The sequence below is a fragment of the Eretmochelys imbricata genome, chromosome 11 (assembly GCF_965152235.1).
Source record: "Eretmochelys imbricata isolate rEreImb1 chromosome 11, rEreImb1.hap1, whole genome shotgun sequence".
In the NCBI taxonomy this organism is placed as follows: domain Eukaryota; kingdom Metazoa; phylum Chordata; order Testudines; family Cheloniidae; genus Eretmochelys; species Eretmochelys imbricata.
The window spans coordinates 83199614-83227549 of record NC_135582.1 but is presented as its reverse complement, the minus strand read 5'-3'; the positions used below and the strand labels follow the sequence as shown (position 1 = coordinate 83227549).

General features: G+C 52.0%; 1 protein-coding gene and 1 long non-coding RNA gene across 2 annotated transcripts; one reads left to right on the top strand and one right to left on the bottom strand.

Moving 5' to 3' along the window:
* Positions 1–1103: 1103 nt before the first annotated feature.
* On the bottom strand, positions 1104–5896 carry LOC144272001 (uncharacterized). The gene is made up of 3 exons (XR_013347477.1): positions 5667–5896; positions 4514–4897; positions 1104–1260 (listed from the first exon to the last, which is right to left on the bottom strand). It is a non-coding gene; the product is annotated as an uncharacterized LOC144272001 (long non-coding RNA).
* A 722-nt stretch (positions 5897–6618) lies between these two features.
* On the top strand, positions 6619–27618 carry LOC144271998 (uncharacterized). The gene is made up of 5 exons (XM_077829738.1): positions 6619–6658; positions 13476–13564; positions 21310–21436; positions 22046–22159; positions 22514–27618. The coding sequence occupies exons 2-5, from the start codon at positions 13541–13543 to the stop codon at positions 24301–24303; spliced, it is 2055 nt and encodes a 684-aa protein (XP_077685864.1). The 5' UTR covers positions 6619–6658; positions 13476–13540; the 3' UTR covers positions 24304–27618.
* The last annotated feature ends 318 nt before the right edge of the window (positions 27619–27936 follow it).

The window sequence follows — 27936 nt, the reverse complement described above, 5'->3', positions numbered from 1 at the left end:
AGCTGCAGGTTTGTAAATGGTGCCTCCCGCTGGGCTGCGCGGAACGGGGCTGTTCCCACCACACTGGGCCTCATTGCCCCCAGCCCGCCCTCACTCTGGAGACTGACCGTCCCGCCCCTCTGCATCTTGCCCCAGGGGGGGCCACAAACATGTTTGGCACTGGGCCCACAGAAAATTAATCCGGCCCTGCAGGCTGGGGCTCGCCTTTGGCTGGAAGAACCCAGGCATCCTGACTCCCAGTTCCCCCGCCCCGTCCTGCTCTCTCACCCCCCACTCCGGTGGGTGTACCCTGTCACAGCCAGCGATCTGCATTTCTTTTCACTTCCATCCAAGCCGAGGAGGGTTCCCCCCGCATCCAGAGTCGCATTCACCGAGCGTCCCAAACACCCTAGGAGGGGCTAGGGTGACCAGACAGCAAGTATGAAAAATCAGGACAGAGTGTGGAGGGTAATAGGTGCCCATATAAGAAAAAGCCCTGAATATTGGCACTGTCCCTATAAAATAGGGACATCTGGTCACCCTAGGAGGCCTGGACACCCTGGCACAAGCCTATGAGAAGCTCCTCTGTGGTCGTCGTCCCCCCCCCAACCCAAGGGACCCCATCCTGGCTGCGGAGGACCCATGGGGTAACTTACAAACTGCTTCCCTTCTGGCCCAATTAGTTACTTGTTGCAGTTACTGACAAGTAGATATTTTCCTTTGCTGCCCCCCGTCAAACTTTGCTGCCTCTGTCTTCTTTCCCATCTCTAGGGTGGGGGCAGCAAATTGTGCTGGATGGGGCATTCCTGGACCATTTTGCTACCATTGTGAAATCACTATTTTGAATTTGGACACAAAAAAAGACGGGTTTTTGTGGGGGGGGGAACATTCTATAATGTGAAACCTCCAGACAGTTGTATATAAAGCTCTGATGGAAGGCATTGCTATTTCTTTATTAGTCTCTTTTGATTGTAGATTAGGCCATACCATTTCTATAGCAAACAAACATTTAATGCACACAAAACTGTGAAAATAGTGCAAAGCATTGTAAACAGTATTTGAAATACTTACGAAGGCCTTGGAAACACAAGCTGTTAGGCAGAAAATTGACCATTGTTCCTTGTACAGACTTCCCCGCATTGTCTCTGTTACATATATCAGGGGTGCTGGAACAATTTGTGCAGTGGGGGTGCTGAGAGCCATTGAAGCAAACTGTTAACCCTGTCTATGATGGAAACCACTTCAAGCCAGGGGCTATGGCAGCTCCCCTAGTTCCAACACCTAGAACACATATTGAACAAGTTTTCAACACAGAATCTGTAGTTCGGTAGGAAACAAAACAGACACCCCCTTTTTTAACTATGAGGAAAAGACCTAAGGGCTAAATTCACCAAGGGACTTAAGAGTTGTGATGCTGAGTGTTGCAATGCCAAACTTTCAGATGCCTAGAAAGTCACAGGAACAGCGGTGTGACCCACAAAGCCTGAGTCAGGTGCCTAGGATCTCTGTACAATGAATGACGAGAGAGGGGAGCCTTAGAATGGGATCCACAAAAGCCAGCGAGCTCAGTGGGGAGAACCCCAAGCTAGCCAATGGGAGATGCTGATGACAGGGGTCTGTCCTAAGCCCCGTTTCCCTCTTGATACTGAGGGGGCACACTGTAAAGGGGGGGACACACATGACCACCCCACAGGTTGCCTCTAGGAGTAACGTCCAGCCCACCTCCCTGGGCCAGGGCAGCCAATCCTGCCAGCTCTTGGGGGGCTGGTCACAGGATCAGAGAGCACGTGTCTCTGGGCTTCAGCAGGGGAGAGCCGGGATGCAGGCAAAGCCTCTATCAGTGGCTGAGCAGAGATCAGGGAACCAGCTCCCAGTGCGTTCGCCTGTGACACCCCTGCCCTGCGCCCAGCCGTGCTCTCCCCACCCCACCACTGTAACCTGTGGGAGTGAGGGGACTCTGTCCTTCTCCCACGGTGCCTGTCCCCAGCACATTTCCAGCTCCCTTGGCTGTTCTCCCTGGCAGCTGGGTCCAGGCCCGGGCAGGGCACGGAACTGCTGTGGGTGACTGCTCCGGGTCACCTCCTCTGGGCAACGCAGCAGGTGTCCGAGAGAGAGCCCAGCTGGGGAGGCAGCGGCGGCCCACCCCCTCTGCTCCCCGGCTACCTGGGATGGGGCCTTGCTTGGCCCCTGTCCTTGGCTGCTGGGCACAGGTGGGGAGCAGAAGGGGCAGTCCCACAGCTGGGTTCTCACAGGCAGCCTTTGCGCTGCACAGAGCAGCCACCTTCCTTTAGCATAAGCATCTTCCGCATCAGAAGTGGCTCCATCCCATCCTTCCGCTCCCCCTGGGCCCGTCTGCCAGCCAGGGAGAGGGGCCAAACGCGCAGCAGGAGAAGGACAGAGCCTCTCTCCCTACCTCCAACCCCCCGCCAGGCCAAGCAGGACTGAGATGGGCACTGGACCTCACATTGCCCCCACCCCACGCGTTGCCTATGCTAAGCCCCACCTGTCCGATACAGTTCAGCACCTAAGGGCCCATCTACTGTACACATTGTCGCTGATGCAAGTTACATCAGCGTAAAGCCGCTGCAGCTAGCATGGGGCTCATGCACGTGCGTACTTGGCTGCTTGGGTCAGCGCTGCACCCACTCAGCTGTTACCAGATGTGCCCGTTGGTACTCTCCTTTATTCCAGCTACTTTTCGGGGGGGGGGGGGGGGAGAGGGCAGCGTTCTGTAATTCTATCGATGTACTGCTTGTGTTTTCATATGGAGCTCTACTTCTCCTTTCTGCAAGTCCCCCCCAATGGAGCGATCCTGCAGGACCTAGGTTCCCCAGGGCTGGGTTCCTCCAGCCCCAGAACCAGATGAACACACACACACATTCACAGAGCAAGTCTGAGTGGACCGGGTCAATCAGCACTTTCAAGCCAACCCCTTATATGCCACAGGTACCGCACAGGAATAGAGTAAGCCTGAGCAGGCGGGGTCAAACAGCACTTCCAGGCTGCCACCCTTGTATGCCCCTGGACTCAATAGTCTTGATCCAGCAGCACTTCCCAGTTGCCACCCTCGTATGTCCCAGGTTCAGCACGTCCCTATCCCCACTTTCACGTTACAATTGTTCTGGTCGTAACCCACTTGATGAGCAAACCCCACAGGATTTTTGGGCGCTACAGGGATCTTTAGCTTAGATAAGAGAAGCGTTACTGCAGAGTAAATGAGGAAGCTAAAACCACGAAAGAGTAAAGTTCAAAGAGAGAGAGAGAGAGAGAGAGAGGGAAGCAACCAGCTTAACCATAAAAGTTATTTATTGGATAATAGTGATAACTACACAAGGAGAGCCTAAACAGACAGAGTTTGGATCCAGGCATCAGAACACTTACTTGAACATAGGTAGGAGTTTTTGTAGAGAAACAACAATGGTTCAAGGGAGAACACTAGATTTGTTTATGGGTAAACTGATGACTCAAGGGTTTCCTTTAGGCTAGACAATAGGAGCTGATCACTCTTGGCTATGGGTGGTGTTCCTTCCAGGGAGCTTGCAATGCAATTAGGCTGCTTCAATATTTTGGACATCAGTCGAGGATTCATGACTAGAATTAGTCTGATAACTGCTGAGCTGGGTGTGGGCTGGCGTATGTCCATTAACATCTGGAGCAGAGATCCCCCATGATGCCATGCTTCCCTGCTTTTCTGCTCCCAGAGTTCAGTGCGGTTCTTGCCTTGGAATCTCTGTTCTCCATTCTGTGTGCTAATGGAGATGCCTTCTTATCCCATCTTTGATGCAGTTGGGGCTATGGGAGTTGCCTTAATTCTATCACCCTTGTCAGGAGGGGTTTAGGTGTCTGCCACCACCCTTCGCTGCTCTCTGCAAGTCTTTTCTCTGATCGGTGTTGGTTCAAGCAGAGGCTGGGGGGGAAGGGCAGGGGTCTGTCCTAAGCTCCGTATGCCTCCTGATACTGAGGGGGCAAACTGTAAAGGGGGACACACACATGACCACCCCACATGTTGCCTCTGGGAGTAACGTCCAGCCCACCTCCCTGGGCCAGGGCAGCCAATCCTGCCAGCTCTTGGGGGGCTGGTCACAGGATCAGAGAGCACGTGTCTCTGGGCTTCAGCAGGGGAGAGCCGGGATGCAGGCAAAGCCTCTATCTGTGGCTGAGCAGAGATCAGGGAACCAGCTCCGAGTGCGTTCGCCTGTGACACCCCTGCCCCAGCTCACCTCCGCTCCACCATCGCCCCGGAGCATGCTTTTGGCCGCCCCCAACCACTTGGCGCCCTAGGCGACCGCCCTGGAGGCTCCATTAGTCCTCACGCTGCTCTCCCCCAGTGAGAGCCAGAACCCGCTGCTGCTGGCAGCTTTGCTGGGAGCTGTGGAATAGCTGCCCAGGCGGCATTGCCACGGGAAGGGCTCAGGACAGCGCTCGGGCCAAGCCCAACCGTTCTCAACAAAAGCCAGAACGTCTAATGGGGTTTGCCCTAGTGCTACGACCAGTCCCGTCCAGCCAGTCCCATCCACGAGGCTTGAGAACTTACAGTCAGTGGGAGTTGGGCTCCGCTGAGAATCCCAGCCCAGATTTCTCACCCGGCAGGCTTCTGGGATTGCTGTCACTTTGTCAGTTAAACCTTCTCCAAAACAGGTTGTTTCACACCGTGAAAGAAAATCCAAGGGTGTGACCCCAGTTTCATGTTGGTGTAAATCAGGGGAGACACGAGGTCAAATATAAAACATTCCCAGGCTCCATGAATAGGACTCCACTTCCTTGGCATCTCTGACATCATAAACCTTCTCCAGCCACCAGCAGAGACAAGTCTGTCTTTAGGTTGGGGAGGTTTTTTTGGTTCACCAATAAAAATAAAAATCAAACCAGCCACATCATTTCTGACGATTCAGGAACAAGCCAGATCCATCGGAAGATTCTGAGGGGAGAGAGAGAAAAACTCCTGGGATTGAAACTGAGTCGAGAGAAGAGAAGCCAGGAGTATCTGGTAGGTTCCTGCCCACGCTGCACCCTCTTCTCCAAGCCAGTGGCAGTCCAGCTCCGGCTGGAGGCCAGCAAGTGGCAGAGGGCAGCCGGTGACCTGGCGCTGGGGCTGATGCTAAGGCTGGGTGGCCACCCAGTGCTGGGGCCAGCAGGCGACCTGACACTGGGGGCAGCTGGCAGGCAGGCGAGCTGGCCCTGAGGCTGGCCGGTGGCCCGGGGCTGTTCAGATGGGGTCCTCCAGCCATTGGGGAGGAGGGCTCGGGGGGGATGTTGGGGAGGTTTGGGGGTGGGGGGGATGTTGGGGGCTCAGGCTCCAATGGGTGTAGGGGGGCTCGGGCAGAAGGGGTGGGGGCTGCATGGCTAGCTTCCCCAAAGGGGGGCTCACACACCGCCCATAAGGGGCATCTGAACTGATGGGGGATGGGTGGAGACAGAACTGATGGGGGGCTGGAGGGGGACAGGATTAATTGCTGGGCAGGAGGTGGGCTGATGTGGGGCCGAGAGCTCCTGTAGCAGGGACCCAAATCACCCTACCCAGCATGTGGGAGAGTGGGCGACATAATTGTCCCATGCGCAGGCCCCAGCAATGGGCAGGGGGAGTTCACACATCACCAGCCTGACCTAAAAACACAATGTAAACGTATATTAAAATGTTATAATTTGGGGGCCAATCCCCTGGCTTGGGGGGGGGGGGTCGGACTCACGATTTTTGATCTCCCCGAACTGGTAATGCTGCACTGATGGGCAAAGGGAGAGGCAGCAAACTGTGAGGGGCACGCCCCGCATCCATCACAGCTCTGGGGACCGGCGAGAGGCAGCAGGCTGCGGTGAGACCGTCCGCAGCCCGCAGAAGTACCCGCCCCGGCCCGCGGGACGGAGAAGGGCCGAGGTGGGGACGCCAGGAACCCCGTGCCTCGCAGCTGGGAAGGGGCAGAAGGGCCGGCCGGTGGCGGGCACGGCTCCCCCAGCCCCGGGACTGCCGGGCGGGGAAAGGCAGAAGCGGCGAAGCAGGGACACCCCGAGGCCGCCCGGAGTCAGCCGGGCAGCGGCGGAGCAGCGGCCCCGCGGGGCGAGGGCGGCGGGGCGTCCCCCGCAGCCCGGCGCGGGAGGTCCCCCGCAGCCCGGCGCGGGTTAACGGGGCCCGGCGGGCAGCCAGCGCGGGCAGCGGCCTGGCCCGAGCGAAGGGAGCAGCCGGTGAGAAGCGGCGCAGCAGGGAGACCCCGACCCGGAGCCCGCCCGGTGGCCGGCTGCGCACCGGGGACGCGGGGGAGGGCCCCGCTCCCTGCAGCCTCCGGCGGGGGCGCGGCTCGGGGGGGGGCACGGCGGGGGGGCAGTGCAATTTGCGGGGGGGGGGGGCGGTTTGCAGACAGCCGGAGACACGAACAAGGCAGCGGAGGACGTGGCCAGCCCGGCCCCACCCGGCCCCGGGCGCGGTGCGCGGTGCGGACCCGCCCCGGGCAGACCCGGCACAACCCATCCGGGGTCAGCGCCCGGCGGCAGGAAGCGCAGCGCGGCGGCGGCTCCGGTGCGACTCCGGTGCGACGCGACCCACGGTCCTCGCCAGCCCCCGGCCCTGGCTGCGGGCGGGATATTCCCGCGCCCCCCCCGGGACCCTCCCCGTGCAGAGACCCCGGCCCCCCCCCGCCCCGCCTGGGACCCCGAGCCCCGCCCCGGCTGTGCCCCACGTGGAGCGAAGGTGAGACCTGCCCCCCCCCGGTGCAGCCCGTGCGGGGCGGGGGGCCCGTCTGCTCCCCGCGGGGGGGCCCGGCTCCCTGCCTGGGCCGGGGGGGTGCCCAGGGGTGTGGAGGGGTCAGGAATTGGGGGACAGGGATTCACGGGATGTGGGGCGGCTGGGGACACACAAAGGTACCAGGGGGAGAATTCTGGGGCTCAGGGGAGCAGAGCTGGACTAGAGGGAAACTCGGGGGGGGGGGGGATAAAGGGAAGGAAATGGGGGTGTGGGGGGAGGGGCTGTGGGGAGGCTGGAGGGAGAATATGGAGCAAGAGACTGGCTGGGGAGGGCAGGGCCAGAGGGCGGGAGGCGGGAGGGGGATGGGGAGAGATACAATGGCAGCTCCCCCAGCCCATGGGGTAGGGAACAATCTCAGTATTTGCGGGTCTGACTCCTTAATTTTAAATGAGGTTGACGGGACTGAACTGGGCCCTGCTCTGATTTCTGTGCAGGATTCTGTGTGAAACCAGAGTCACTGCTAGCAACAGCAGGCAAGGAGCCCAGCTGGGATTTATTTAGGTTTGGTTCAGGTTTGGGTTCAGTTCCATTCAAAGTGTGTTCCCTTTCATTTGTGGTTCAAGCCACCCAAAGAAACAAAAATAGAAGTTCAGTGACAGGTTTAAATTCTATCCCAATCTCAGTGGACGTAAACCCCAAAAAACAGCTGGAACTTAAAATGCCAACAGTCTTGATTTTTGATTCTTTATTTTGTGACTTTAACTTTACATGAGTTTTCCGAGTGTTTTTCTGTTGTCAAATGTACATGATTATTTTTTCCTAACCAAACTCTTTGAACAACCTCAGATAACCTGTTTAAACAGTTGCTTTGCCATATCGGACCTCTGCAGTGAAAGGACACATCTGAGGCCTGGAAATGTTCTTTCAGCACTCACTTGTCTTGCTGGACCTGCCAGTACAATTTGTGCCAGTTGGCACAGCTTGGGCATGCTGACATTTTTCTGATGCTCCCAGCAGTTGGGCAGGTTTTCTTCTTATTTGCAGATGAGCCACATCTCAATGAATCAGAAATTGGCCCAACCCTTTCCTGGGCTTTCCTTTGTCCAGATATCGCTTTCTTTCTGGAGATTTCACAAGCGTTCAGAATTTCCATTTCATCTTTCAATTTCGGACCCGTCTGACATTGATTCTGTGTAATGAAATTTTGCCTTGACTTTGTCCTCTGCTGACAGTGGGGGTTGACATTAGGATCAAGATATGTGTGTGACATTCTTTACTTTGGGGGAACACCCTCTGACTCCCATATGTCCTCCTCTGGATATAATTGTGATAATGCATATAAAGCATGCCAGGTGGGGTATCAGGGAAAAGGTTATGGTTGGCTGAAAGTCACTGTTCCATCTGAATACGAATATCTTTAGTGCATATGAAGTTATGAGATTGTGTTATATGGTTGTCACTAAAATATGCTGTGGGTTTGGGAGGTGCCCAGATACTGGCTTACAGAGGTAATGACAAAGGGAGGTAACCAACCCTTGGAAGGGTGCTGTTAAACAGAAATCACCAGCCATTGTCCAGCAACAGAGTTACAATGCAGTGACTCACCCTCATGAGGCTACAGTAGGGAGAATTGCTCAACCTTGCTTAGAAACTCAGCAATACTGGTTTGTACTGTATAGACGTGCCTGGACTTGTATTCTCCAAGCACATGGACCAAGGGTATAAAAACCAAACACAGGGGCCATGCTTGGCCTTCCTCCTTCACCCACCTACGCTGCAAGCCACAAGTTACACTCTGAAGACTCCAACTGAGGGGACTGGCCCAGATTTCAAGGTGAAATCTGTATATTAAGGACTGCAATATCCAGTGGGGGTGAGAAAAACAGCCTAGTCAAGTTGTTGCCTAGTTTAATGGGGGGAAAGTAACTTAAATTTCTTACGGGTACTGTTGTATCGCAACCCCCCCCCCCTTGGGGAGAGGGGCTCAGGATTGGAGGGTGTGGGGTGTGCAGGATTCAGGGCAGGAGGTTGGGGGACATGGCGGGGGGCTCAGGCAAGCTCAGGGTAGGGGGTTGGGGTGATTGTGGGGAGCTTGGGTCTGGGAGTGCGGCCACCACGCTGCCCGGCCACTGGACCCCCCAGGATGTTGGGGACCGCGCTGCCTGGCCACCCAAGTCCTGTGGCTGGAGCCTGGGGGTGCCGTGGCCGCATCACCCAGGGCCTGGGGCTGCTGGCTCGGGCCCGCTGGGGCTGGGGCCTCACCCCCTGCCACTGGCCGTCATGCAGTGGGGCTGGGAGTCACGGGGGGGGGGGGTGGTTGGGATCCTTTGGGGGAGGGTAGAAGGGAAAGGGGGCAGAAGGAGAGGGGTGGGCTGCCCATGCCCAGCACCAGCACTGAAACCTTACTGGTCGGTCGGCAGCATCCAGAGCCCCAGCCGCTCTCTTACCGGGGCGCCGCTCCGGGGTGCACCGGCCTACTTTCACCTTTGCTAATTGGGCTGAGAGTTTAAAAAGCCAGAGTTAGTTACCAGTCACATAATATCACCTAAAATCTGTCTTTTATAGTCAGTACATTTGTTTTACTGTTTATCTTCACCAGTGAGTTTGTATGAAGTGTGTGGCACATTGCTCAGGTTTTGCAAAGGCTGGTGTAGATCCGCTTTCCATTGCTGAAGTGGTGAACCAGTTAATAAATGTGCATTGCTCATCTTGAGCAATCAAAGGCGGCATATTCCTGAGGTACAGTGCTGGGAGCTGGGGGGATTTGCTGTGGCCTTTCTCTGTGTGATTCAGGAGTGGCCCTGGGAGCTTTCATGCGATCCAGCTGGGCGTTGGGTCTGCACATGTGGTTGTGCTGAGTGACAACAGCACCTGGCGGGGTTGCTGCTGGTCACTAGCAGGGCATTGTGAGAGACAGCCCAGGCTGGAGAGACTTTGGGGGCACAGCGGTCCCACAGTCCCAGGCTGCACCCTGGGGATCCCATCACAATATGTATGAGAGAAACATATTTTTCTGGGGTAGGGCTGGGGGACTGGAGGTGGGTATCATAGAATATCAGGGTTGGAAGGGACCTCAGGAGGTTATCTAGTCCCACCCCCTGCTCAAAGCAGGACCAGTCCCCAACTAAATTTATTGGAGAATTGCTAATATAGTTCCTATTTTTAAGAAAGGGAAAAAAAGTGATCCGGGTAACTATAGGCCTGTTAGTTTGACATCTGTAGTGTGCCAGGTCTTGGAAAAAGTTTTGAAGGAGAAAGTAGTTAAGGACATTGAAGTAAATGGGACAAAATACAACATGGTTTTACAAAAGGTAGATCGTGCCAAACCAACCTATCTTCTTTGAGAAAGTAACAGATTTTTTAGACAAAGGAAACGCTGTGGATCTAATTTACCTAGATTTCAGTAAGGCGTTTGATACTGTGCCACGTGGGGAATTACTAGTTAAATTGGAAAAGATGGGGATCAATATGAAAATTGAAAGGTGGATAAGGAATTGGTTAAAGGGGAGACTACAACGGGTCCTACTGAAAGGTGAACTGTCAGGCTGGAGGGAGGTTACCAGTGGAGTTCCTCAAGGATCGGTTTTGGGACCAATCTTATTTAATCTTTCTATTACTGACCTCGGCACAAAAAGTGGGAGTTTGCTCATAAAGTTTGCGGATGATACAAAACTGGGAGGTATTGCCAATTTAGAGAAGGACTGGGATATCATACAGGAGGATCTGGATGACCTTGTAAACTGGAGTAATAGTAATAGGATGAAATTGAATAGTGAGAAGTGTAAGGTCATTCATTTAGGGATTAATAACAAGAATTTTAGTTATAAGCTGGGGACGCATCAATTAGAAATAATGGAGGAGGAGAAGGACCTTGGAGTATTGGTTGACCACAGGATGACTATGAGCCGCCAATGTGATATGGCTGTGAAAAAAGCTAATGCAGTCTTGGGATGCATCAGAAGAGGTATTTCCAGTAGGGATAAAGAGGTTTTAGTACCGTTATACAAGGCATGGGTGAGACCTCACCTGGAATACTGTGTGCAGTTCTGGTCTCCCATGTTTAAGAAGGATGAATTCAAACTGGAACAGGTACAGAGAAGGGCTACTCGGATGATCCAAGGAATGGAAAACTTGTCTTATGAAAGGAGACTCAAGGAGCTTGGCTTGTTTAGCCTAACCGAAAGAAGATTGAGGGGAGATATGATTGCTCTCTATAAATATATCAGAGGGATAAATACCGGAGGGGGAGAGTAATTATTTAAGCTCAGTACCAATGTGGACACAAGAACAAATGGATATAAACTGGCCACCAGGAAGTTTAGACTTGAAATTAGATGAAGATTTCTAACCATCAGAGGAGTGAAGTTTTGTAATAGCCTTCCAAGGGAAGCAGTGGGGGCAAAGGATCTATCTGGCTTTAAGATTAAACTCGATAAGTTTATGGAGGAGATGTTATGATGGGATAACATGATTTTGGTAATTAAATATTCATGGTAAATAGGCCTAATGGCCTGTGATGGGATGTAAGATGGGGTGGGATCTGAGTTACTCAGGAAAGAATTTTCTGTAGTATCTGGCTGATGAATCTTGCCCATATGCTCAGGGTTTAGCTGATCGCCATATTTGGGGTTGGGAAGGAATTTTCCTCCAGGGCAGAGCTCTTTGGAACCCCCTTTCAGGTAGTTGAAAGCAGCTATCAAATCCCCCCTCATTCTTCTTTTCTGCAGACTGAATAATCCCCGTTCCCTCAGCCTCTCGTCATAAGTCATGTGTTCCAGTCCCCTAATAATTTTTGTTGCCCTCCGCTGGACGCTTTCCAATTTTTCCACATCCTTCTTGTCATGGGGGGCCCAAAACTGGACACAGTACTCCAGATGAGGCCTCACCAATGTCGAATAGAGGGGAATGATCACATCCCTCGATCTGCTAGCAATGCCCCTTCTTATACAGCCCAAAATGCCATTGGCCTTCTTGGCCTTCTTGGCAACAAGGGCACACTGTTGACTCCTATCCAGCTTCTCGTCCACTGTCACCCCTAGGTCCTTTTCTGCAGAACTGCTGCCTAGCCATTCGGTCCCTAGTCTGTAGCGGTGCCTGGGATTCTTGTGTCCCAGTTCAGTGTCATCTGCAAACTTGCTGAGGGTGCAGTCCACGCCATCCTCCAGATCATGAATCATTATCATTAATAAGTATTAATCAGTCTCCTGAGGGGCGGAGAGCGGGCCCTGCAGGTGGCTTCAGTGGGGAGGGGAGTTTGGAGCATGAGCCCTGCCTCAGCTGGGGCAACTGGAGGGAGGAGCTGCCCTAGAGGTGGGGATGGTGGGAGGAGGCCTGTCTAAGGGGAGAAGGTTGGGGAGCCGTTACCTTTGCCCTTGGGCTTGAAGAGTTGTTACGAACGTCACAGCCCAAGGAACAGCCAACCCCTTTTCTCCCCAGGGGTATCTCAGAGATGCGTCATCTACTTCTGGGCCCCCTTCTGCCTCCCATGGTGGGCAGACAGCTCCCAAGCCTGCACTTGTGGGCTGGCCCCCTTCTCATTCTCTTTTCGCTATATGTAGTTTTTTGGGTTTTTTTAATAATGAGCTTAAAAAAATGCTGAATCTTTATTTTAACTGTTAACAGCCCCTCCAGGCCCCCCCCCCTTTTTTTTTTGTTCAGTTCCATTCGGGTTCAGTCAGTAACACAGATTTATGGTTGCGATTCGGTTCCGGTTCATGTGTGAAATACCAGTTTGACGATTCCAGTGTGAGTCCAGATGGGCGAATGAAATCAGCATCGACCTGACTGTCCCTGGGGGCTGCAGGGGCAGCAGAGCGGGGCTCGGTCATTAGCTGCCCCCAGCAGAGGCTCTGGTCATTGCTCAGGCCTAGGAGGCCGGTGTCAGCCTCTCTCTGAGCTCGGGATACTGGAGCCCTGGAGCTCGCTGGGCCTCCTGGGGCAGATGCTGCGGCTGCCTCTGTTGTGATCTGGGAGGCCGGGCTGAGCAGTCGCTGCTCCCCCAGTGGGGTCTGTGCTGGGACAGACCATCATTAAAGCACCCCCTGTGCCCAGCCGAGGGGGGACGTCCTCCTGGGGCTGGAACCAACCCCGGGCTCTGCTGGTATCAACTCCTGAGCCAGAGATGGCGGGTGATAAGACACCTGGGGGAAGTGCTGAGGGCCCGCAGGAAAGTGACTCTGCATAAATGGCCCCTCTTCACACTATGTCTGTTCCCGGGTGACTGTGAGTCCCAGAGCTGCGGCCCCCGACGCTCCCAGACTCACCCCCCTGTTACCAGTGGCAGTAGCTATTGGAGAGGAAACACCCCCAGGAATGGCAGGACAGCGACCAGTTCTTCCGCGCAGTTGGGAAAGTGGAGAGACTGGAAGGGGCAGCAGGAGCAATGCGGGGAGGGAGGTTCCTGGCTCCCAGCCCTGCCCAGCCCCATTCCCTGCAGCCCCCCAGGGCAGTGACTGTCCTGGGAAGAAGGTGAGGGGAAGAGAGAGGAAAAGCCAGTTCCTGCCTCCGCCTGGTCCCCGCGCCACTGGGGGAATGTGCTGCCCTGGGGACAGTGTCGGGGGTGATACCCCAAAGTGGCTCCTTTGATTCTGCTCTTTTCTAGTATTTGGCTCAGAAGCTCTGTTCCGTGGAGGGTGTAAATGTGTCTCCTGGATTTAGTCCCAGTGGTAGGGGTCAGGTCTGTGTTGTAATGACGTCACTGAGGCTTCTCCCAGCATGGCAGAGTCTAGAGTGTCTGCAGGGAAAGAGCCTGGGGGGAATCGGGGTGTGAAATGGACTAACACTAATTCAGAAATCTCCCGAATTTCCCTTCTCGCCCTGACAGGCTGCAGAATAACGACCCCGTTTTGCTCCAGACCGTCCCATCTTTCTCGGGGCCGGGACAGGGAAATGGCTGTGGTGGATCCAGCTCAGGTAGGGATTTTGGGGGAGCTGCTGGGGAGGGTTGTTGTAGAGGGGGAGGGTCAGGAAACGCTCAGGGTGAGGTGGAGGAAAAAGGGACTGGTAAACCTGCTGGGTCATGCTCAGTCTAGGGCCTGATTTATTAACAGGCCCGTGGTGGGGGTGAACATTCCCCCATTTCTCAAACAAGAAACAAGCCCCTGGACAAGGCTGGGAAAACAGAGCAAAGTTCTGGAGCCTCAATCCCCTAGGCAGAGACTGCAGAGAAATACAAAGGGAGGGTGCTGGGATTCCTGTCCCTGTTCCCTGCATGGAGCTCTGCTTCCCACATTCAGCCTGTGGCTAGTAGGTAGGTGGTAAATGAGAAGACCCCGCACTCCTCCATCTCCCCTTCTCTTTGTTCCCTGCAGCCCCCTGGCCACTGGTAGGTGTCAGCCCTTCAAACCCCACAGCTGGGTTTTCTCCATGGCTACAAGCTCAAATCTGTCTTAGGGCTTGTCTGTACTGGCCCTTTACAACACTGAAACTTCCTCACTCAGAGGTGTGAAAACACCCCCCCCACCCCCCCGCGAGCAATACAAGTTTCAGCGTTCTAAAAAGCCTAAGGGTTTGTCTACACTTACATTTTGTAGTGCTCTACCTTGCTGGCTCAGGGGTGTGAAAAATCACCACCCCAAGCACTCAGACTTGCTGCGCTCTAAAGCGCTGGTGTGGGCAGGCTTCAAGCGCTTGGAGCCATTCCCAGCGCTCCTGCATGACCACACTCACACTTCGATCTTCGCCTTTTGGAGCAGGTGATCCGCAAACAATGGCTCTCCTCAGGGCAGTTTCAAAAAGCTGGGTGTTCGCAAAACCGGACCTGGGTCATTTGCATTAATCTCTCCCCAGGAAATCCACTTTACACTCACTGTCCCAAAAGCCCATATTTGGTTGGCATGTTTTCAACATCGTCTTTTGAACTTCCAAGTCTTGTACCGGTCGCATCTCCCTGCTAGCGAGGGTACATGCAGTCCTAGCCAACAACAACACATACACTGAATACAGTAAAGTTTTTCAAGGATATTGCAGGAAATTGCCACATCAATCACACTGGGAAATCCAGGTTCAATTCCCCTCTCTGCTCCATAAGAAGGAATTTGAACAGACATTTCCCACCTCTCTAGAGAGTGCCCTAACCACTGGGTTATGGGATATTCTGATGTGAGTCTTACCAGTCTTTCATGTTGAAGCTGTTCCACTTTGTATAAATATTTGAATATAAGGAACGTGCCAAGAAGAGAGCACGAATGACTTGATAGTCCAGTGGTTAGGGAGAGTGCAAATAGTTCTTGGGGGTGATGATACAATAAAAAATAACAATAACAGACAGACACACCCAGGCCACACCCAGTGCAATCCAGCTCGCTAGGACTCAGGAGGCACCGGGCGGAGCAAGCCCGGTCCCAGCCCGGCAGCAGGCGTGAATTGCAGTCTCTGCACGGACTCTGGTGTGGTGCAACCCACGTTCCTTGCCAGCCCCCAGGGCCTCGCTTGCTGCTGCTCGGGCCCTCCGAGTCCTGGCTGTGGGGGGTGGGGGGAACAGCGATGTGAAAGGGGGCAAGAGGGGGGCAAGGGGCAGGATGGAGGGGAACCATGGGAATGTGGGGCTGCTGAAGGGAGGCTGGGGGAACACACAGGTATTGGGGCAGGGGGAGAATTCTGAAGCTCAGGGGAGCAGAGCTGGACTAGAGGGAAACTCTGAGAGGGGGGATTAAGGAAAGGGGGGCTGTGGGGAGGCTGGAGGGAGAATATGGAGCAAGCGGAGACTGGCTGGAAAGGGCAGGGCCAGAGGGCAGAAGGCAGGAGAGGGATGGGGAGAGATACAATGGCAGCTCCCCTAGCCCATGAGGTAGGGAACAATCTCATTATTTTGAGGGTCTGACTCCTGAATGTTAAATGTTGGAGGTTGACGGGACTGAACAGGGTCCTGCTCTGATTTCTGTGCAGGATTCTGTGTGAAACCAGTCACTGCTAGCAACAGCAGGCAAGGAGCCCAGTTGGGATTTAGGTTTGGTTCAGGTTTGGGTTCAGTTCCATTCAATATGTTCGGTTTCATTTCTGGTTCTAGCCACTCGAAACAAAAGTAAAAGTTCAGTTACTGGTTCAAATCCTGTTTCAATCTTAGTGGAGGTAAATTCAAAAAAGAGGACTGCAACTTAAAATGGAAACTGTTTTGGTTTTTGACTGTTTATTTTTTAACTTTACATGAATTGTCCTGTTGTTTTTGTGTTGTCAAATAAACACGATTATTTTTGAAGAACAATTTGTTTGAGCAACCTAATATAACATCTTTAAATGTTTGCTTTGTCATGTTGGGCCTCTGCAGTGAAAGGACACATCTGAGGCCTGGAAATGTTCTTTCAACACACACTTGTGTTGCTGGAACTGCCAGTACAAGCTTTGCTAGTTGATACAGCTTGGGCATGCTGACATTTTTCTGATGCTCCCAGTAGTTTGGCAGGTTTTCTTATTGAGATGTGGCTCAGATGCAAATGAATCAGAAATTGGCCCAATCCTTTCCTGGGCTTTCCTTTGTCCAGATATCACTTTCTTTTTGGAGATTTGACAAGCGTTCAGAATTTCCCTTTCATTTTTCAATTTCAGACCTGTCTGACATTGATTCTATGACATCATTATTTCTGACTTCTGATTCAAGCATTTCCATCTTCATCCATGTTTTGGTGAAATTAAATTTTGCCTTGAGTTTGTCCTCTTCGGACAGTGGGAATGGCTCTCTAGGATCAGGGTATTTATATATGAGAGAAAGATGTCAGTTCCAACAGATTTCTTTCGAATTGTTTTCATTGACTGTAGTAAGAATTCAGGAAATGGAGAAGAGATTTTTGATATTTCCACTTGGCATTTTAACCATGCACCAGAAAGTTACCCATGGTCAGTCGTTCATATGGAAAAAAATTCTTTGTTGTCACTCTCAGACATCAGTGCAATTGTGACAGGCTGGGTCAAAAAAAACCCCTTTGGGACTGCCACCTGATGTGATGAGACTACCTCTAAGCCCGTTTTCCCTGGCAGCTTGGGACTGCAGTACCCTGCCTTGTGCCAGACACGCCAGCCTGCTCCAGCACAGACCCAGGTCTGAACCACGTCCCCCACAAGCTGCAGACTTAACTGAAAAGAGCTTAAGAAGTGCTCCTGTTTCTAGCACCCAGACACCCAGTTCCCAATGGGATCCAAAGAGCAAATAAATCCATTTTACTCTGTATACAGCTTATACAGGGTAAACTCATAAATTGTTCGCCCTCTATAACACTGATAGAGAGATATGCACAGCTGTTTGCTCCCCCAGGAATTAATTACTTGCTCTGGGTCAATTAATAAGCAAAAAGTGATTTTATTAAATATAAAAAATAGGATTTAAGTGGCTCCAAGTATTAACAGACAGAACGAAGTAAATTACCAAGCAAAATAAAACAAAAACACGCAAGTCCAAGCCTAATACAGTAGGAAACTCAATGCAGGTAAATCTCACCCTCAGAGATGTTCCAATAAGTTTCTTTAGCAGACTAGACTCCTTCCTAGTCTGGGTCCAGCAATCACTCTCACCCCTGTAGTTACTGTCCTTTGTTCCAGTTTCTTTCAGGTATTCTTTGGGGGTGGAGAGGCTATCTTTTGAGCCAGCTGAAGACAAAATGGAGGGGTTTCCAGGTCCTTTTATATTCTCTCTCTTGTGCAACATCACAGTCACAAGATGGGGTCTCTAGCCACCTGGGCAAGTCACGTGTCTATGAATGATTAGGCTTTTGGCAGGCCAATGCCATTGTTTACGTGTTAGTATGAACCTTCCCAGGAAAGCTCAGATTTGGATTGGCGTCTCCCAAAGTCCATTGTTAGTTAAGTGCTCCCAATTACTTGAATAACCCCTTCACACTACGTTGACCAAATCTGCCTGATGTGCTTCCTACAGCAAACATTTTAAATACAAGCACAGAGCCAATGCTCGTAACTTCAGATATACAAATGATCCATGCATACAAATAGGAGGAATACATTCAGTAGATCAGAACCTTTGCAAATATAGGTTACATGGCTTATCTAGCATAAAACATATTCCAGTTATGTCACATGTACACTCATCAGCATATTTCCATAAAGCATTATGGGGTGCAACGTCCCAGTGTTCCTTCGCCTTCCATTCCGACCCTGTCAGGTGAAGCTCATGGCCTGAGGTGGTCAGGTCTTGGCAGAACTCCCGGAGCTCCAAGAGTTGCTCAGACCCCGGCCCGGGACCCTCTGCTGCAGCAGGGTTGGGTCAGCGGCATCAGCAGGAACACACGGTGCTGCAGGCAGACTGGCCTGCCCCCCAGGCAAAAAGTGGCTCTGGATGTGAGCCTGCTATAGCCAGGATGGGTGAAAAGAGAGAACAGCTCCAGGGAGAGGGAGGGGGGGCATGAAGGTGGGTATCAGACAGTGCCCCAAGCAGGGGCTGGGAGTTGGCCCTGCAGGCAGTTTCAGTGGGAGTTTGCAGCACGAACCCTGCCTCAAGTGGGGCAACTGGAGGGAGGAGCTGCCCCAGGGGCTGGTGATGGTGGGAGGAGGCCTGTTGAAGTGGGGAAGTTTGGGGAGCCGTTACCTTTACCCTTGCTCTTGACGAGTTATTGTGAACTTCACGGCCCAGGGAGCATCCAACCCCTTCTCTCCCCGGGGGGCATCTCAGAGATGGGTCATCTACCTTTGGGCCCCCCCTTCTGACTCCCATGGTGTGCAGGCAGCTCCCAAGTTTCCCCTTTCCCTCCCTGGTCTTGTGGGCTGGCCCCCTTCTCTTCTCGCTGTCCTAGGGCAGGCCGTTCTGGGGTCATCACCAGCCCACTGGCTAGTCTGTTGTCCTCTCTTAAATGAAAATAAGATCGCTGTACATGGTTTTTTTAAAAATTTATTTATTTTAAAGATTGAGCTTAAAAAAGGCTGGTGTCAGAGTAGCAGCCGTGTTAGTCTGTGTCCGCAAAAAGAAAAGGAGGACTTGTGGCACCTAAGAGACTAACAAATTTATTTGAGCATAAGCTTTCATGAGCTACAGCTCACTTCATCAGATGCATTCAGTGGAAAATACAGTGGGGAGATTTATATACACAGAGAACGTGAAACAATGGGTGTTATCATATATACTGTAACGAGAGTGATCAAGTAAGGTGAGCTATTACCAGCAGGAGAGAAAAAAAACCTTTTGTAGTGATAATCAAGGTGGGCCATTTCCAGCAGTTGACAAGAACATCTGAGGAACAGTGGGGGGTGGGCGGGGAGGATTAACATGGGGAAATAGTTTTACTTTGTGTAATGACCCATCCACTCCCAGTTTCTATTCAAGCCTAAGTTAATTGTATCCAGTTTGCAAATTAATTCCAATTCAGCAGTCTCTCGTTGGAGTCTGTTTTTGAAGATTCTTTGTTAAAGAATTGTCACCTTTAGGTCTCTAATCGAGTGACCCGAGAGATTGAAGTGTTCTCCGACTGGTTTTTGAATGTTATAATTCTTGACATCTGATTTGTGTCCATTTATTCTTTTGCGTAGAGACTGTCCAGTTTGACCAATGTACATGGCAGAGGGGCATTGCTGGCACATGATGGCATATATCACATTGGTGGATGTGCAGGTGAATGAGCCTCTGATAGTGTGGCTGATGTGGTTAGGCCCTATGATGGTGTCCCCTGAATAGAGCCAGAAGAGTACCCAGAAGTCACCGACTACAGGACAGGCCCAACAAAGAAAATAACAGAACGCCACTAGCCGTCACGTTCAGCCCCCAACTAAAACCTCTCCAGCTCATCATCCAGGATCGACAACCTATCCTGAAAGATGACCCATCACTCTCACAGATCTTTGGAGACAGGCCTGTCCTTGCTTACAGACAGCCCCCCAACCTGAAGCAAATATTGACCAGCAACCACACACCACACAACAGAACCACTAACCCAGGAACCTATCCTTGCAACAAAGCCCGTTGCCAACTCTGTCCACATATCTATTCAGGGGACACCATCATAGGACCTAATCACATCAGCCACACCATCAGGGGCTCGTTCACCTGCACATCCACCAATGTGATATATGCCATCATGTGCCAGCAATGCCCCTCTGCCATGTACATTGGCCAAACCGGACAGTCTCTACGCAAAACAATAAATGGACACAAATCAGATGTCAAGAATTATAACATTCAAAAACCAGTCGGAGAACACTTCAATCTCTTTGGTCACTCGATTAGAGACCTAAAAGTGACAGTTCTTCAACAAAAAAACTTCAAAAACAGACTCCAACAAGAGACTGCTGAATTGGAATTAATTTGCAAACTGGATACAATTAACTTAGGCTTGAATAGAGACTGGGAGTGGATGGGTCATTACACAAAGTAAAACTATTTCCCCATGTTTATTCCCCCCCCCCCCACACACACACACACACTGTTCCTCAGATGTTCTTGTCAACTGCTGGAAATGGCCCACCTTGATTATCACTACAAAAGGTCCCCGTGTCCCCCCGCTCTCCTGCTAGTTATAGCTCACCTTAAGTGATCACTCTGGTTACAGTGTGTATGGTAACACCCATTGTTTCATGTTCTGTGTGTATATAAAATCTCCCCACTGTATTTTCCACTGCATGCATCTGATGAAGTGAGCTGTAGCTCACGAAAGCTTATGCTCAAATAAATTTGTTAGTCTCTAAGGTGCCACAAGTCCCCTCGTTCTTTTTAAAAAAAGGCTGACTCTTTATTTTAACTGATGTCCCTCCCTCCCCCGTCTTTTCCTTCCCTTCCCCAGTCGGTTCAGTCAATAAAAGAAAATTATGGCTCAGGTTCGGTTCCGGTTCATGTATGAAACTCCGGTTTGATCTGGGTCTCCGGTTCCACTGTGGGTCCAGATGGGCGAATGAGATCAGCATCGGCCTGACCGTCCCTGGGGGCTGTGGGGGCAGCACAGGGGGACTCGGTCATTAGCTGCTCCCAGCAGAGGCTCTGGTCATTGCTCAGGCCGAGGAGGCCGGTGTCAGCCTCTCTCTGAGCTCGGGATACTGGAGCCCTGGAGCTCGCTGGGTCTCCTGGGGCAGATGCTGCCGCTGCCTCCGTTGTGATCTGGGAGGCCGGTCTGAGCAGTCGCTGCTCCCGCAGTGGGGTCTGTGCTGGGACAGACCATCACTAAACCTCCCTCTATGGCCAGCCGAGGGGGGATGTCCTCCTGGGGCTGGAACAAGCCCAGTAGGGCATCCCCAAACTCTCCCGGCATCAACTCCTGAGCCTGCAGGTGATGGGAAAGACCTCTGGGGTAAGGGCTGGGGAGGGGTAGGAAGGTGACTCTGCATAAACAGCCCTTCCTCACCCAGTCTTTGCTGCTCCGTTGAGTCTGCTCTTTTCTAGCATTTGGCTGGAGCCTGAACCCCCTGGGCAGAGACTGTGATGAAATACAAAGGGAAGGTGCTGAAGGTCCTGTCCCTGTTCCTTGCCCAGAGCTCTGCTTCCCACCTCCACCTGTGCCTAGTCGGTGGGTGGTAAATGAGAAGACCCTGCCCTCCTCTGTCTGCTGGGAGGGACAAGGAGCTCTGCCCTTCTCTCTGTTCCCTGCAGCCTCCTGGCCACTCTGAGCAGGGTGGGGTGGGATTCTGCTCCTCTGGCCTCCCAGACCTGTCCTAGGGTTGTGTTTCTTCCCCCATGAACAGTGGGATTGTGTCTGGGGCAGCAGGCACTGAGTGCGGGGCACCTGTTGTTTCAGATGCCGGTGACCTTCGAGGAGGTGGCTGTGTATTTCACCGTGGGGCAGGGGGCTCTGCTGGACCCCTCTCAGAGAGCCCTCTACAGAGACGTCATGCAGGAGAACTATGAGACTGTGACCACGCTGGGTAAGGATTCCTGTCCCCTCAGCTATGTGAAGCCATGGGGCCTGGATTTCTGCCTCTGGTCAGGTTCTTCCCTGGTCACTTAGATTACAGGGGAGTGGGTCACGTAGCCCATAGGAGGGAGCATTCACCTCCAAACCCTGTCCAATGGGATAGGGGAGTCATGGACCTAATGGACATGCTAATTCATCCCCATCCCTTCAGCTATCATGGGGGCAGGAGCAGTGTATTATCCCCTCTGCATTAATTCTCGCTCAAACGCAGGATCTCTGTGTACTTCCCTTCATGGGATTAGCTCCATCTCTGGGGAGGGCTCTGGCCTCTCGGGGTTCAGACATAGGCAGGTGTTTAACGCCGGAGCTGTATGGTGCCTCAGCAAGTCCCCCAGAGGACAAAGATCCTGAAAATTCCTAGTGAGGGTGTGATAAGTCCTCCTCCACCAGACATCGGCCTCTCCCACGGGGACTCAGTGACCATGTTTCCATCTGTTCACATCCCGCAACCCCCCAGGAAAGCATGGGGTCATTTGAAACTTCAGATGTGCCCTTTGTGAAAAATACGCCACCAATCCTCAGTGCATTCTGCTCATGCCTGATTTCACTTTCTGAGCAGGACTCCCCTTTCCCAAACCTGACCTGATAGCCCAGCTGGAAGCAGGGGAAGAGCCATGGGTCCCAGATCTCCAGGTCTTCGAGGAAAGGAAGATCCCAAGAGGCACCCGCACAGGTGAGGAGTCAGTGACACTGACTCAGAAACTATATGGAAAAAGCTGAAAACCGCAAAAATCTTGTGTGAGCCCCCCTCAGTTCTGCCTCATCTCACCCAGGTCAGGCTCTGGTCGGCAGGTGTCATCTCATGGCAGGTATCGCTCATGGCTTCCCACCCAGCCTGTTCGCTGTCAGGAGTTTTCTCCCTGACTTCACTTCCCTGGGAGTGTTTGGATGGGATGTGGAGGCAGAATCCAATTTCTCAGTCTCCCCCACTGTTACTGTGTTGTGTTTTCCCTCTTTGCTACTTCCCTTTGTGTCCTTTCTGCCAGCCCAGGCACTGACTCGTGCCTGGATTCTCTCTCTCCCCCAGATGGTGATGAGACAAGTGAGAACGAGGAGGGGAATCCACAACAGGAAGGTCCTGAGCAAGTGGAGCTGCAGGAAAATTTTTTGAGAAGAGCAGATGGGAATTTTCCCCAGTGCTTGGAACAGAGAAAAGTCTGGAGTAATTGGGACAGGTCAGAGAGGAAGCTGGGAAACCATCCAAGAAAGCAAGTGCATGAATCCTTTGAATGTGAGGGAGGAGACAAGGATTCCAAAGAAACCACAGCCCCACAGTCAAATCCCAGGGAAAAGAAACCCTATAAATGCTTGGACTGTGGAAAAAGCTTCAGCTGGATCTCAAACCTTACTACCCATCGGAGACTGCACACGGGAGAGAAACCGTATAAATGCCTTGAGTGTGGGAAAAGCTTCAGTCAGTGCTCAGGCCTTATTAGCCATGGGAGAACCCACACGGGAGAGGGACCATACAAATGCCTTGAATGTGGGAAAAGTTTCAGTACATCATCAGTCCTTATTATACATCAGAGAACCCACACGGGAGAGAGACCATTTAAATGCCTGCACTGTGGGAAAACTTTCAGTCAGCGCTCACATCTTACAAGCCATGGGAGAATCCACACAGGAGACGGCCCACATAAATGCTTATACTGTGGGAAAAGTTTCAGCGGACCATCAGCCCTTACTGCACATCAGAGGATCCACACAGGAGAGAAACCCTATAAGTGCTTGGAGTGTGGGAAAAGCTTCAGTCAGAGCTCAAGCCTTATTAGCCATAGGAGAATTCATACAGGAGAGAAACCCTATAAATGCCTTGCATGTGGGAAAGGTTTCAGTGTATCATCAGCCCTTATTGTGCATCAGAGAACTCACACGGGGGAGAAACCCTATAAATGCTTGGACTGTGGGAAAAGCTTCAGTCTGCACTCAAGACTTATAAACCATAGGAGAATCCACACAGGAGAGAGACCCTATACATGCCTGGACTGTGGGAAAAGTTTCAGCCAGCGTTCACATCTTAATAGCCATGGGAGAATCCACACAGGAGAGGGAACACATAAATGCTTGTACTGTGGGAAAAGTTTCAGTGGCCCATCAGCCCTTACTGCACATCAGAGGATCCACACAGGGGAGAAACCCTATAAATGCTTGTACTGTGAGAAAAGTTTCAGTCAACACTCAGGCCTTATTAGCCATGGCAGAATCCACACGGGAGAGGGACCATATAAATGCCTTGAGTGTGGGAAAAGTTGCAATGCACCATCAGCCCTCATTACGCATCAGAGAACTCACACGGGAGAGAAACCCTATAAATGCTTATACTGTGAGAAAAGTTTCAGTCAGCGCTCACATCTTACTAGCCATGGGAGGATCCACACAGGAGAGGGACCACATAAATGTCTTGAGTGTGGGAAAAGTTTCAGTGCACCATCAGCCCTCATTACACATCAGAGAACTCACACGGGAGAGAAACCCTATAAATGCCTTGAGTGTGGGACAAGTTTCAGTGCACCATCAGCCCTCATTACACATCAGAGGACCCACACAGGGGAGAAACCCTATAAATGCTTGGACTGTGGGAAAAGCTTCAGTCAGAGCTCAAATCTTACTGCCCATCGGAGACTGCACATGGGAGAGAAACCCTGTAAATGCTTGGTCTGTGGGAAAAGCTTCAGTGCACCATCCGCCCTTATTGTACATCAGAAAACCCACATAGGAGAGAAACCATATAAATGCCTCCACTGTGAGGAAGGCTTCTGTCAGCACTCACTCCTTATTCGACAATCCACACAAGAGAAAAACCCCATAAATGCTTAGATGATTGGAAAAGTTTCAGTCCCCGCTCATAACTTCATAAAAATTGAAGAATTCACATGGGACAGAATCTATAAATGCCTCAACTGTGGAAAAATTTTCATTTGAAGATCAAACCTTGCTTCACATCAGACAACCCACACAAGAGAGAGAACCCATAAATGCTTGGATTATGGGAAAAGCTTCAATAACTGCAAGAAGAGATTCAGTCTGAGCTCACACTTTATTCCTCATCGCATAATTCACAGAAGAAGGAGCTTGAATGTGGGGGAAGCTTTATCTGGTGCTCACACGGCATCAAGCCTCAGTAAATCCACACAGAGAAGAGCCCTTTTATGTGTCCTTAGCATGGAAAATGCTTCTGTTGGAGGTAACACCACAGTGAACATCAGAGACTCCTCCACACAGGAGAGAAATTCCCTCAGTGCCCTAACTAGAGCTGGCCATAGTAAAAACTCCATTTCCTAATTCCCACATGCATTGGTGGCATTTGGCTCCCAGGTATCTGTTAGAGGGCTTTTCCCTTCACCTGCTTCCCTGGTTCTTGTCTCACAGACAGAGAGCAGACCAGAAGGCCGAAGGGCAGACAATTCAATGTTTATTGGGGTTAGTTTCCAAGCAAGCATATTTTGCACCCTTCACACCAGTCAGGCTTATCCCTATACGCCGATAGAGCCTTTACCCTGCGTCCCCCCCTTTCCGGCCCTGACGCTGCAGAGCCTTTACCCTGCGTCCCCCCCTTTCCGGCCCTGACGCTGCAGAGCCTTTACCCCACATCCCCCCCTTCCCGGCCCTGACGCCTCAGAGCTTTGCCTGTGTCCCAATTCCCCATTCTCATTTTCCATTCCCTGTTCCCAGTCCTCCAGTCTCCCATTCCCCAATTACCATTCCCCTTCCCCTTCCTCCTTCTTAGCAGGCCCAAATAGACCTGCAGTGCACACCCCTAGTCATATCCCTTACAAGTTATGGTCGTGTTTTGTTCTCGAGGGTCATGAGTTGGGGTCTTCATGTCCCCTCTTTTGTACCCCATGGGAGGAGTGAGGTTGTTCTCCAGTTAGGGACAGGTATTTCTTTGGTCTTTTAGTCTTTTACCTCTCCCTCATCCCTCCTTTCCCCTCCTGACTTGTTGCTTGACCTTGCTTTGAGAGAAAGAGTTGAGGCAGTTGTCAGGTGTGCGCTCATATATTCCATTCCAGCTATGCCCAGTAACACTTTAGTTCCAGCTCTTCTCACCCCATCTGCTTGTGGGCAAATGTAAAACATGGGGTCCTTGTCCTTTGTTTACACATATTAGTATAAAATGTAAGAGTATCAAAAAGTCAACCCCCAAATTCTGTCTCAGGCTGACAAACAGGCTTATATGCTAACTGAATCCATCTGCCCGTCTCTGGGGGCAGGTTCTGGCAGCAGCTGACCCTAAGCTGATCAGTGACCCTCTGGCTTTGCCTGGTCTAAGCTAGCCCCAGGCAGAGGAGGAGAAGCCCCGATCAGCCCTCCGACGGGTTGCCCTGCCGGTCTGGGTATGCCACCTGAGGTACTGGGGTTCCACTGAGCCTGCCCATTCAGCCAGGGCCCCCTGCCCTGCCAAGCCGGGCTCTCCAGCCTGCTCTGTCACACATACAGGAAGGGCCACATCCTGCTGCAGACAGACACAGACGCGGAGATTAGGTCTGCGCCGTGAGACCCAGCTCAGGAAGTGCCCTGCATGTGCGTGCACACCACTGTAGGAGTGCAAAGCCAAGGAGTGCACTGTCCTCCCAGCATGGCACTTACCACAACGTTCTGTGCTCTCCGTGCTTAGGAACCACACTCTGATTTCTTTGATCCTGACTCAGACTCCTTAGGGCTAGAGATGAGTGTCCCAGACCTGGAGGGGGAATTCAAATGAACCCCAAACCTCTGGCTGATCTTTCTGAGCTAAAATCCCCGCTTTCATCTATTGCAGAGGTCAGCAATCTTTGGCTCCTGGTCCGTCATAGTAAGCGCGGGCCGAGAGACATGCTGGCCGCTCTTCCTGCAGCCCCCACTGGCCGGGAACGGTGAACCGCAGCCACTGGTAGCTGCGAGCGGCTCTGCCAGTGGGCACTCAGGTAAACAAAGCATCTCGCGGCCCGCCAGCGGCTTACCCTGGCAGGCTGGGAGCCAAAGGTTGCCAATCCCTCATCTATTGTTAAAGTAGCTTCTGGGCTTTGTAGATGTTCAGGTTTGGGGTCTGGGTTTTTTTATTGTTATTTTTGCATTAGGACGATGTTAAAACTTTTGTAAATGACCCAACAAAATAATGAGGAGGTGCTGAGTACAGCAGGTTTAGCCAGTTCAGAAGAAAATGAATAAACTGGGTTTCCTTCTTTGGGGAGTTAGAGTTCTGTGGGATTTCACTTTATGAACCTGCAAGTATTTTGTAGTGCACCTTGTCGTGTTGGTTTCTGTCTCTTCCTGAAGGCCGTTTGGTCACATATTTGGATATTAGTTTACTTTGACAGGATGTAGCAGGTTTATTGAGGACTTTATGAGACAAAGGATCAATTGCCAGAAGAGTCCTTTCTTTGTTTTATTTTAACCATTCTTTCCCATTGTCATAAGATTTTCGTGTGTTTGAACAATGAAAAGTCTCAATATCTGTCAGCAGGAACACTGAGGGTGAGTGCTAGATTCACACTCCGAGAGGCCGAGACCGAGCGGGACATGGATTTACTGCCTGATCCCTGCAGAGATGTGAGATGCACCGGGAGAGGGCAGGGAAACAGAGTTGGGAAACTGCAGATTTTTCTCTTGACATCCAGAGAGTGGAGGCTGAAGACTGTGAACTTGCTGCACCAATGCCAGAGAGAGACAGGAACTGCCCTGTGAGTGCTGGGTGAAGCCATCCCTCAAATCTAAAGGCTACAAATGATGCCCCGAGATGAATGATCGGGGAGGGGGCTGCATCTCCTGAGACAAGAAAGAAGCTGGGGAAACCAACAGGCCTGGGCCCATGTTGAAGCCAGATTGACCCCCATCATTGAGGCCAGAAGTAGATGAGGAGCCTGACAGCCCAGCTCATCGCCCCTCCCCATCTACCAGTGTCCAGTGTGGGGATGACAGCAGCTCTCTCTGCCCCCCCTTAACCCCACACTGCATCCGTCTAACCTCTGCTTCATGGATTCCCTGCCCTCGGAGTGCTTGCTTTGTGACTGGTCCCAGCATCTCTCCTGGATTCTCTGCCCTTTTCCACCAGTCGGTAAATGTTGCTCTGTTGCGGGTGCGTGGGGGATTTGGGCGCAGCAGTGTGCTGGGCTGCGATGCAAAGTCCCGTGCTGAGCTGGGGTGGGGGACAGGAGTCTGTTTCTCCTCGGTCATAATAAACTAGAATTTAGTTTCTCACACTGTGTCCTTGTTTTCCATTAACTACCCACCGGATTCGGAGGGGAGGTTACCAGAAAATGCAGAGCGAGCCTGGTCTGCTACGGAAATGCACAGTGAGGTCACTCATACAGTCTCAGCTCTGCCTTGTCATAGACTCAGTTACAGGCCGTATACTGACAGATTTCTATACGGAGAATATGGCTACAGTGGTTCTGCTCTGAGCTGGTTTCATCCCCAAACCCCGGCTCGCTCAGCCTTCCCACCGGCCATTCTAGCTCAGACCCGTTTAAA

What these genes read in the sequence shown, in the direction of transcription:
- LOC144271998 (XM_077829738.1), top strand. Translation starts at nt 13,541, where the DNA reads ATGGCTGTGGTGGATCCAGCTCAG. An exon ending in CTGTGGTGGATCCAGCTCAG is followed by an intron (nt 13,565 to 21,309) that starts GTAGGGATTTTG and finishes CTGTTGTTTCAG; the next exon opens with ATGCCGGTGACCTTCGAGGA. An exon ending in CCCAAGAGGCACCCGCACAG is followed by an intron (nt 22,160 to 22,513) that starts GTGAGGAGTCAG and finishes TCTCTCCCCCAG; the next exon opens with ATGGTGATGAGACAAGTGAG.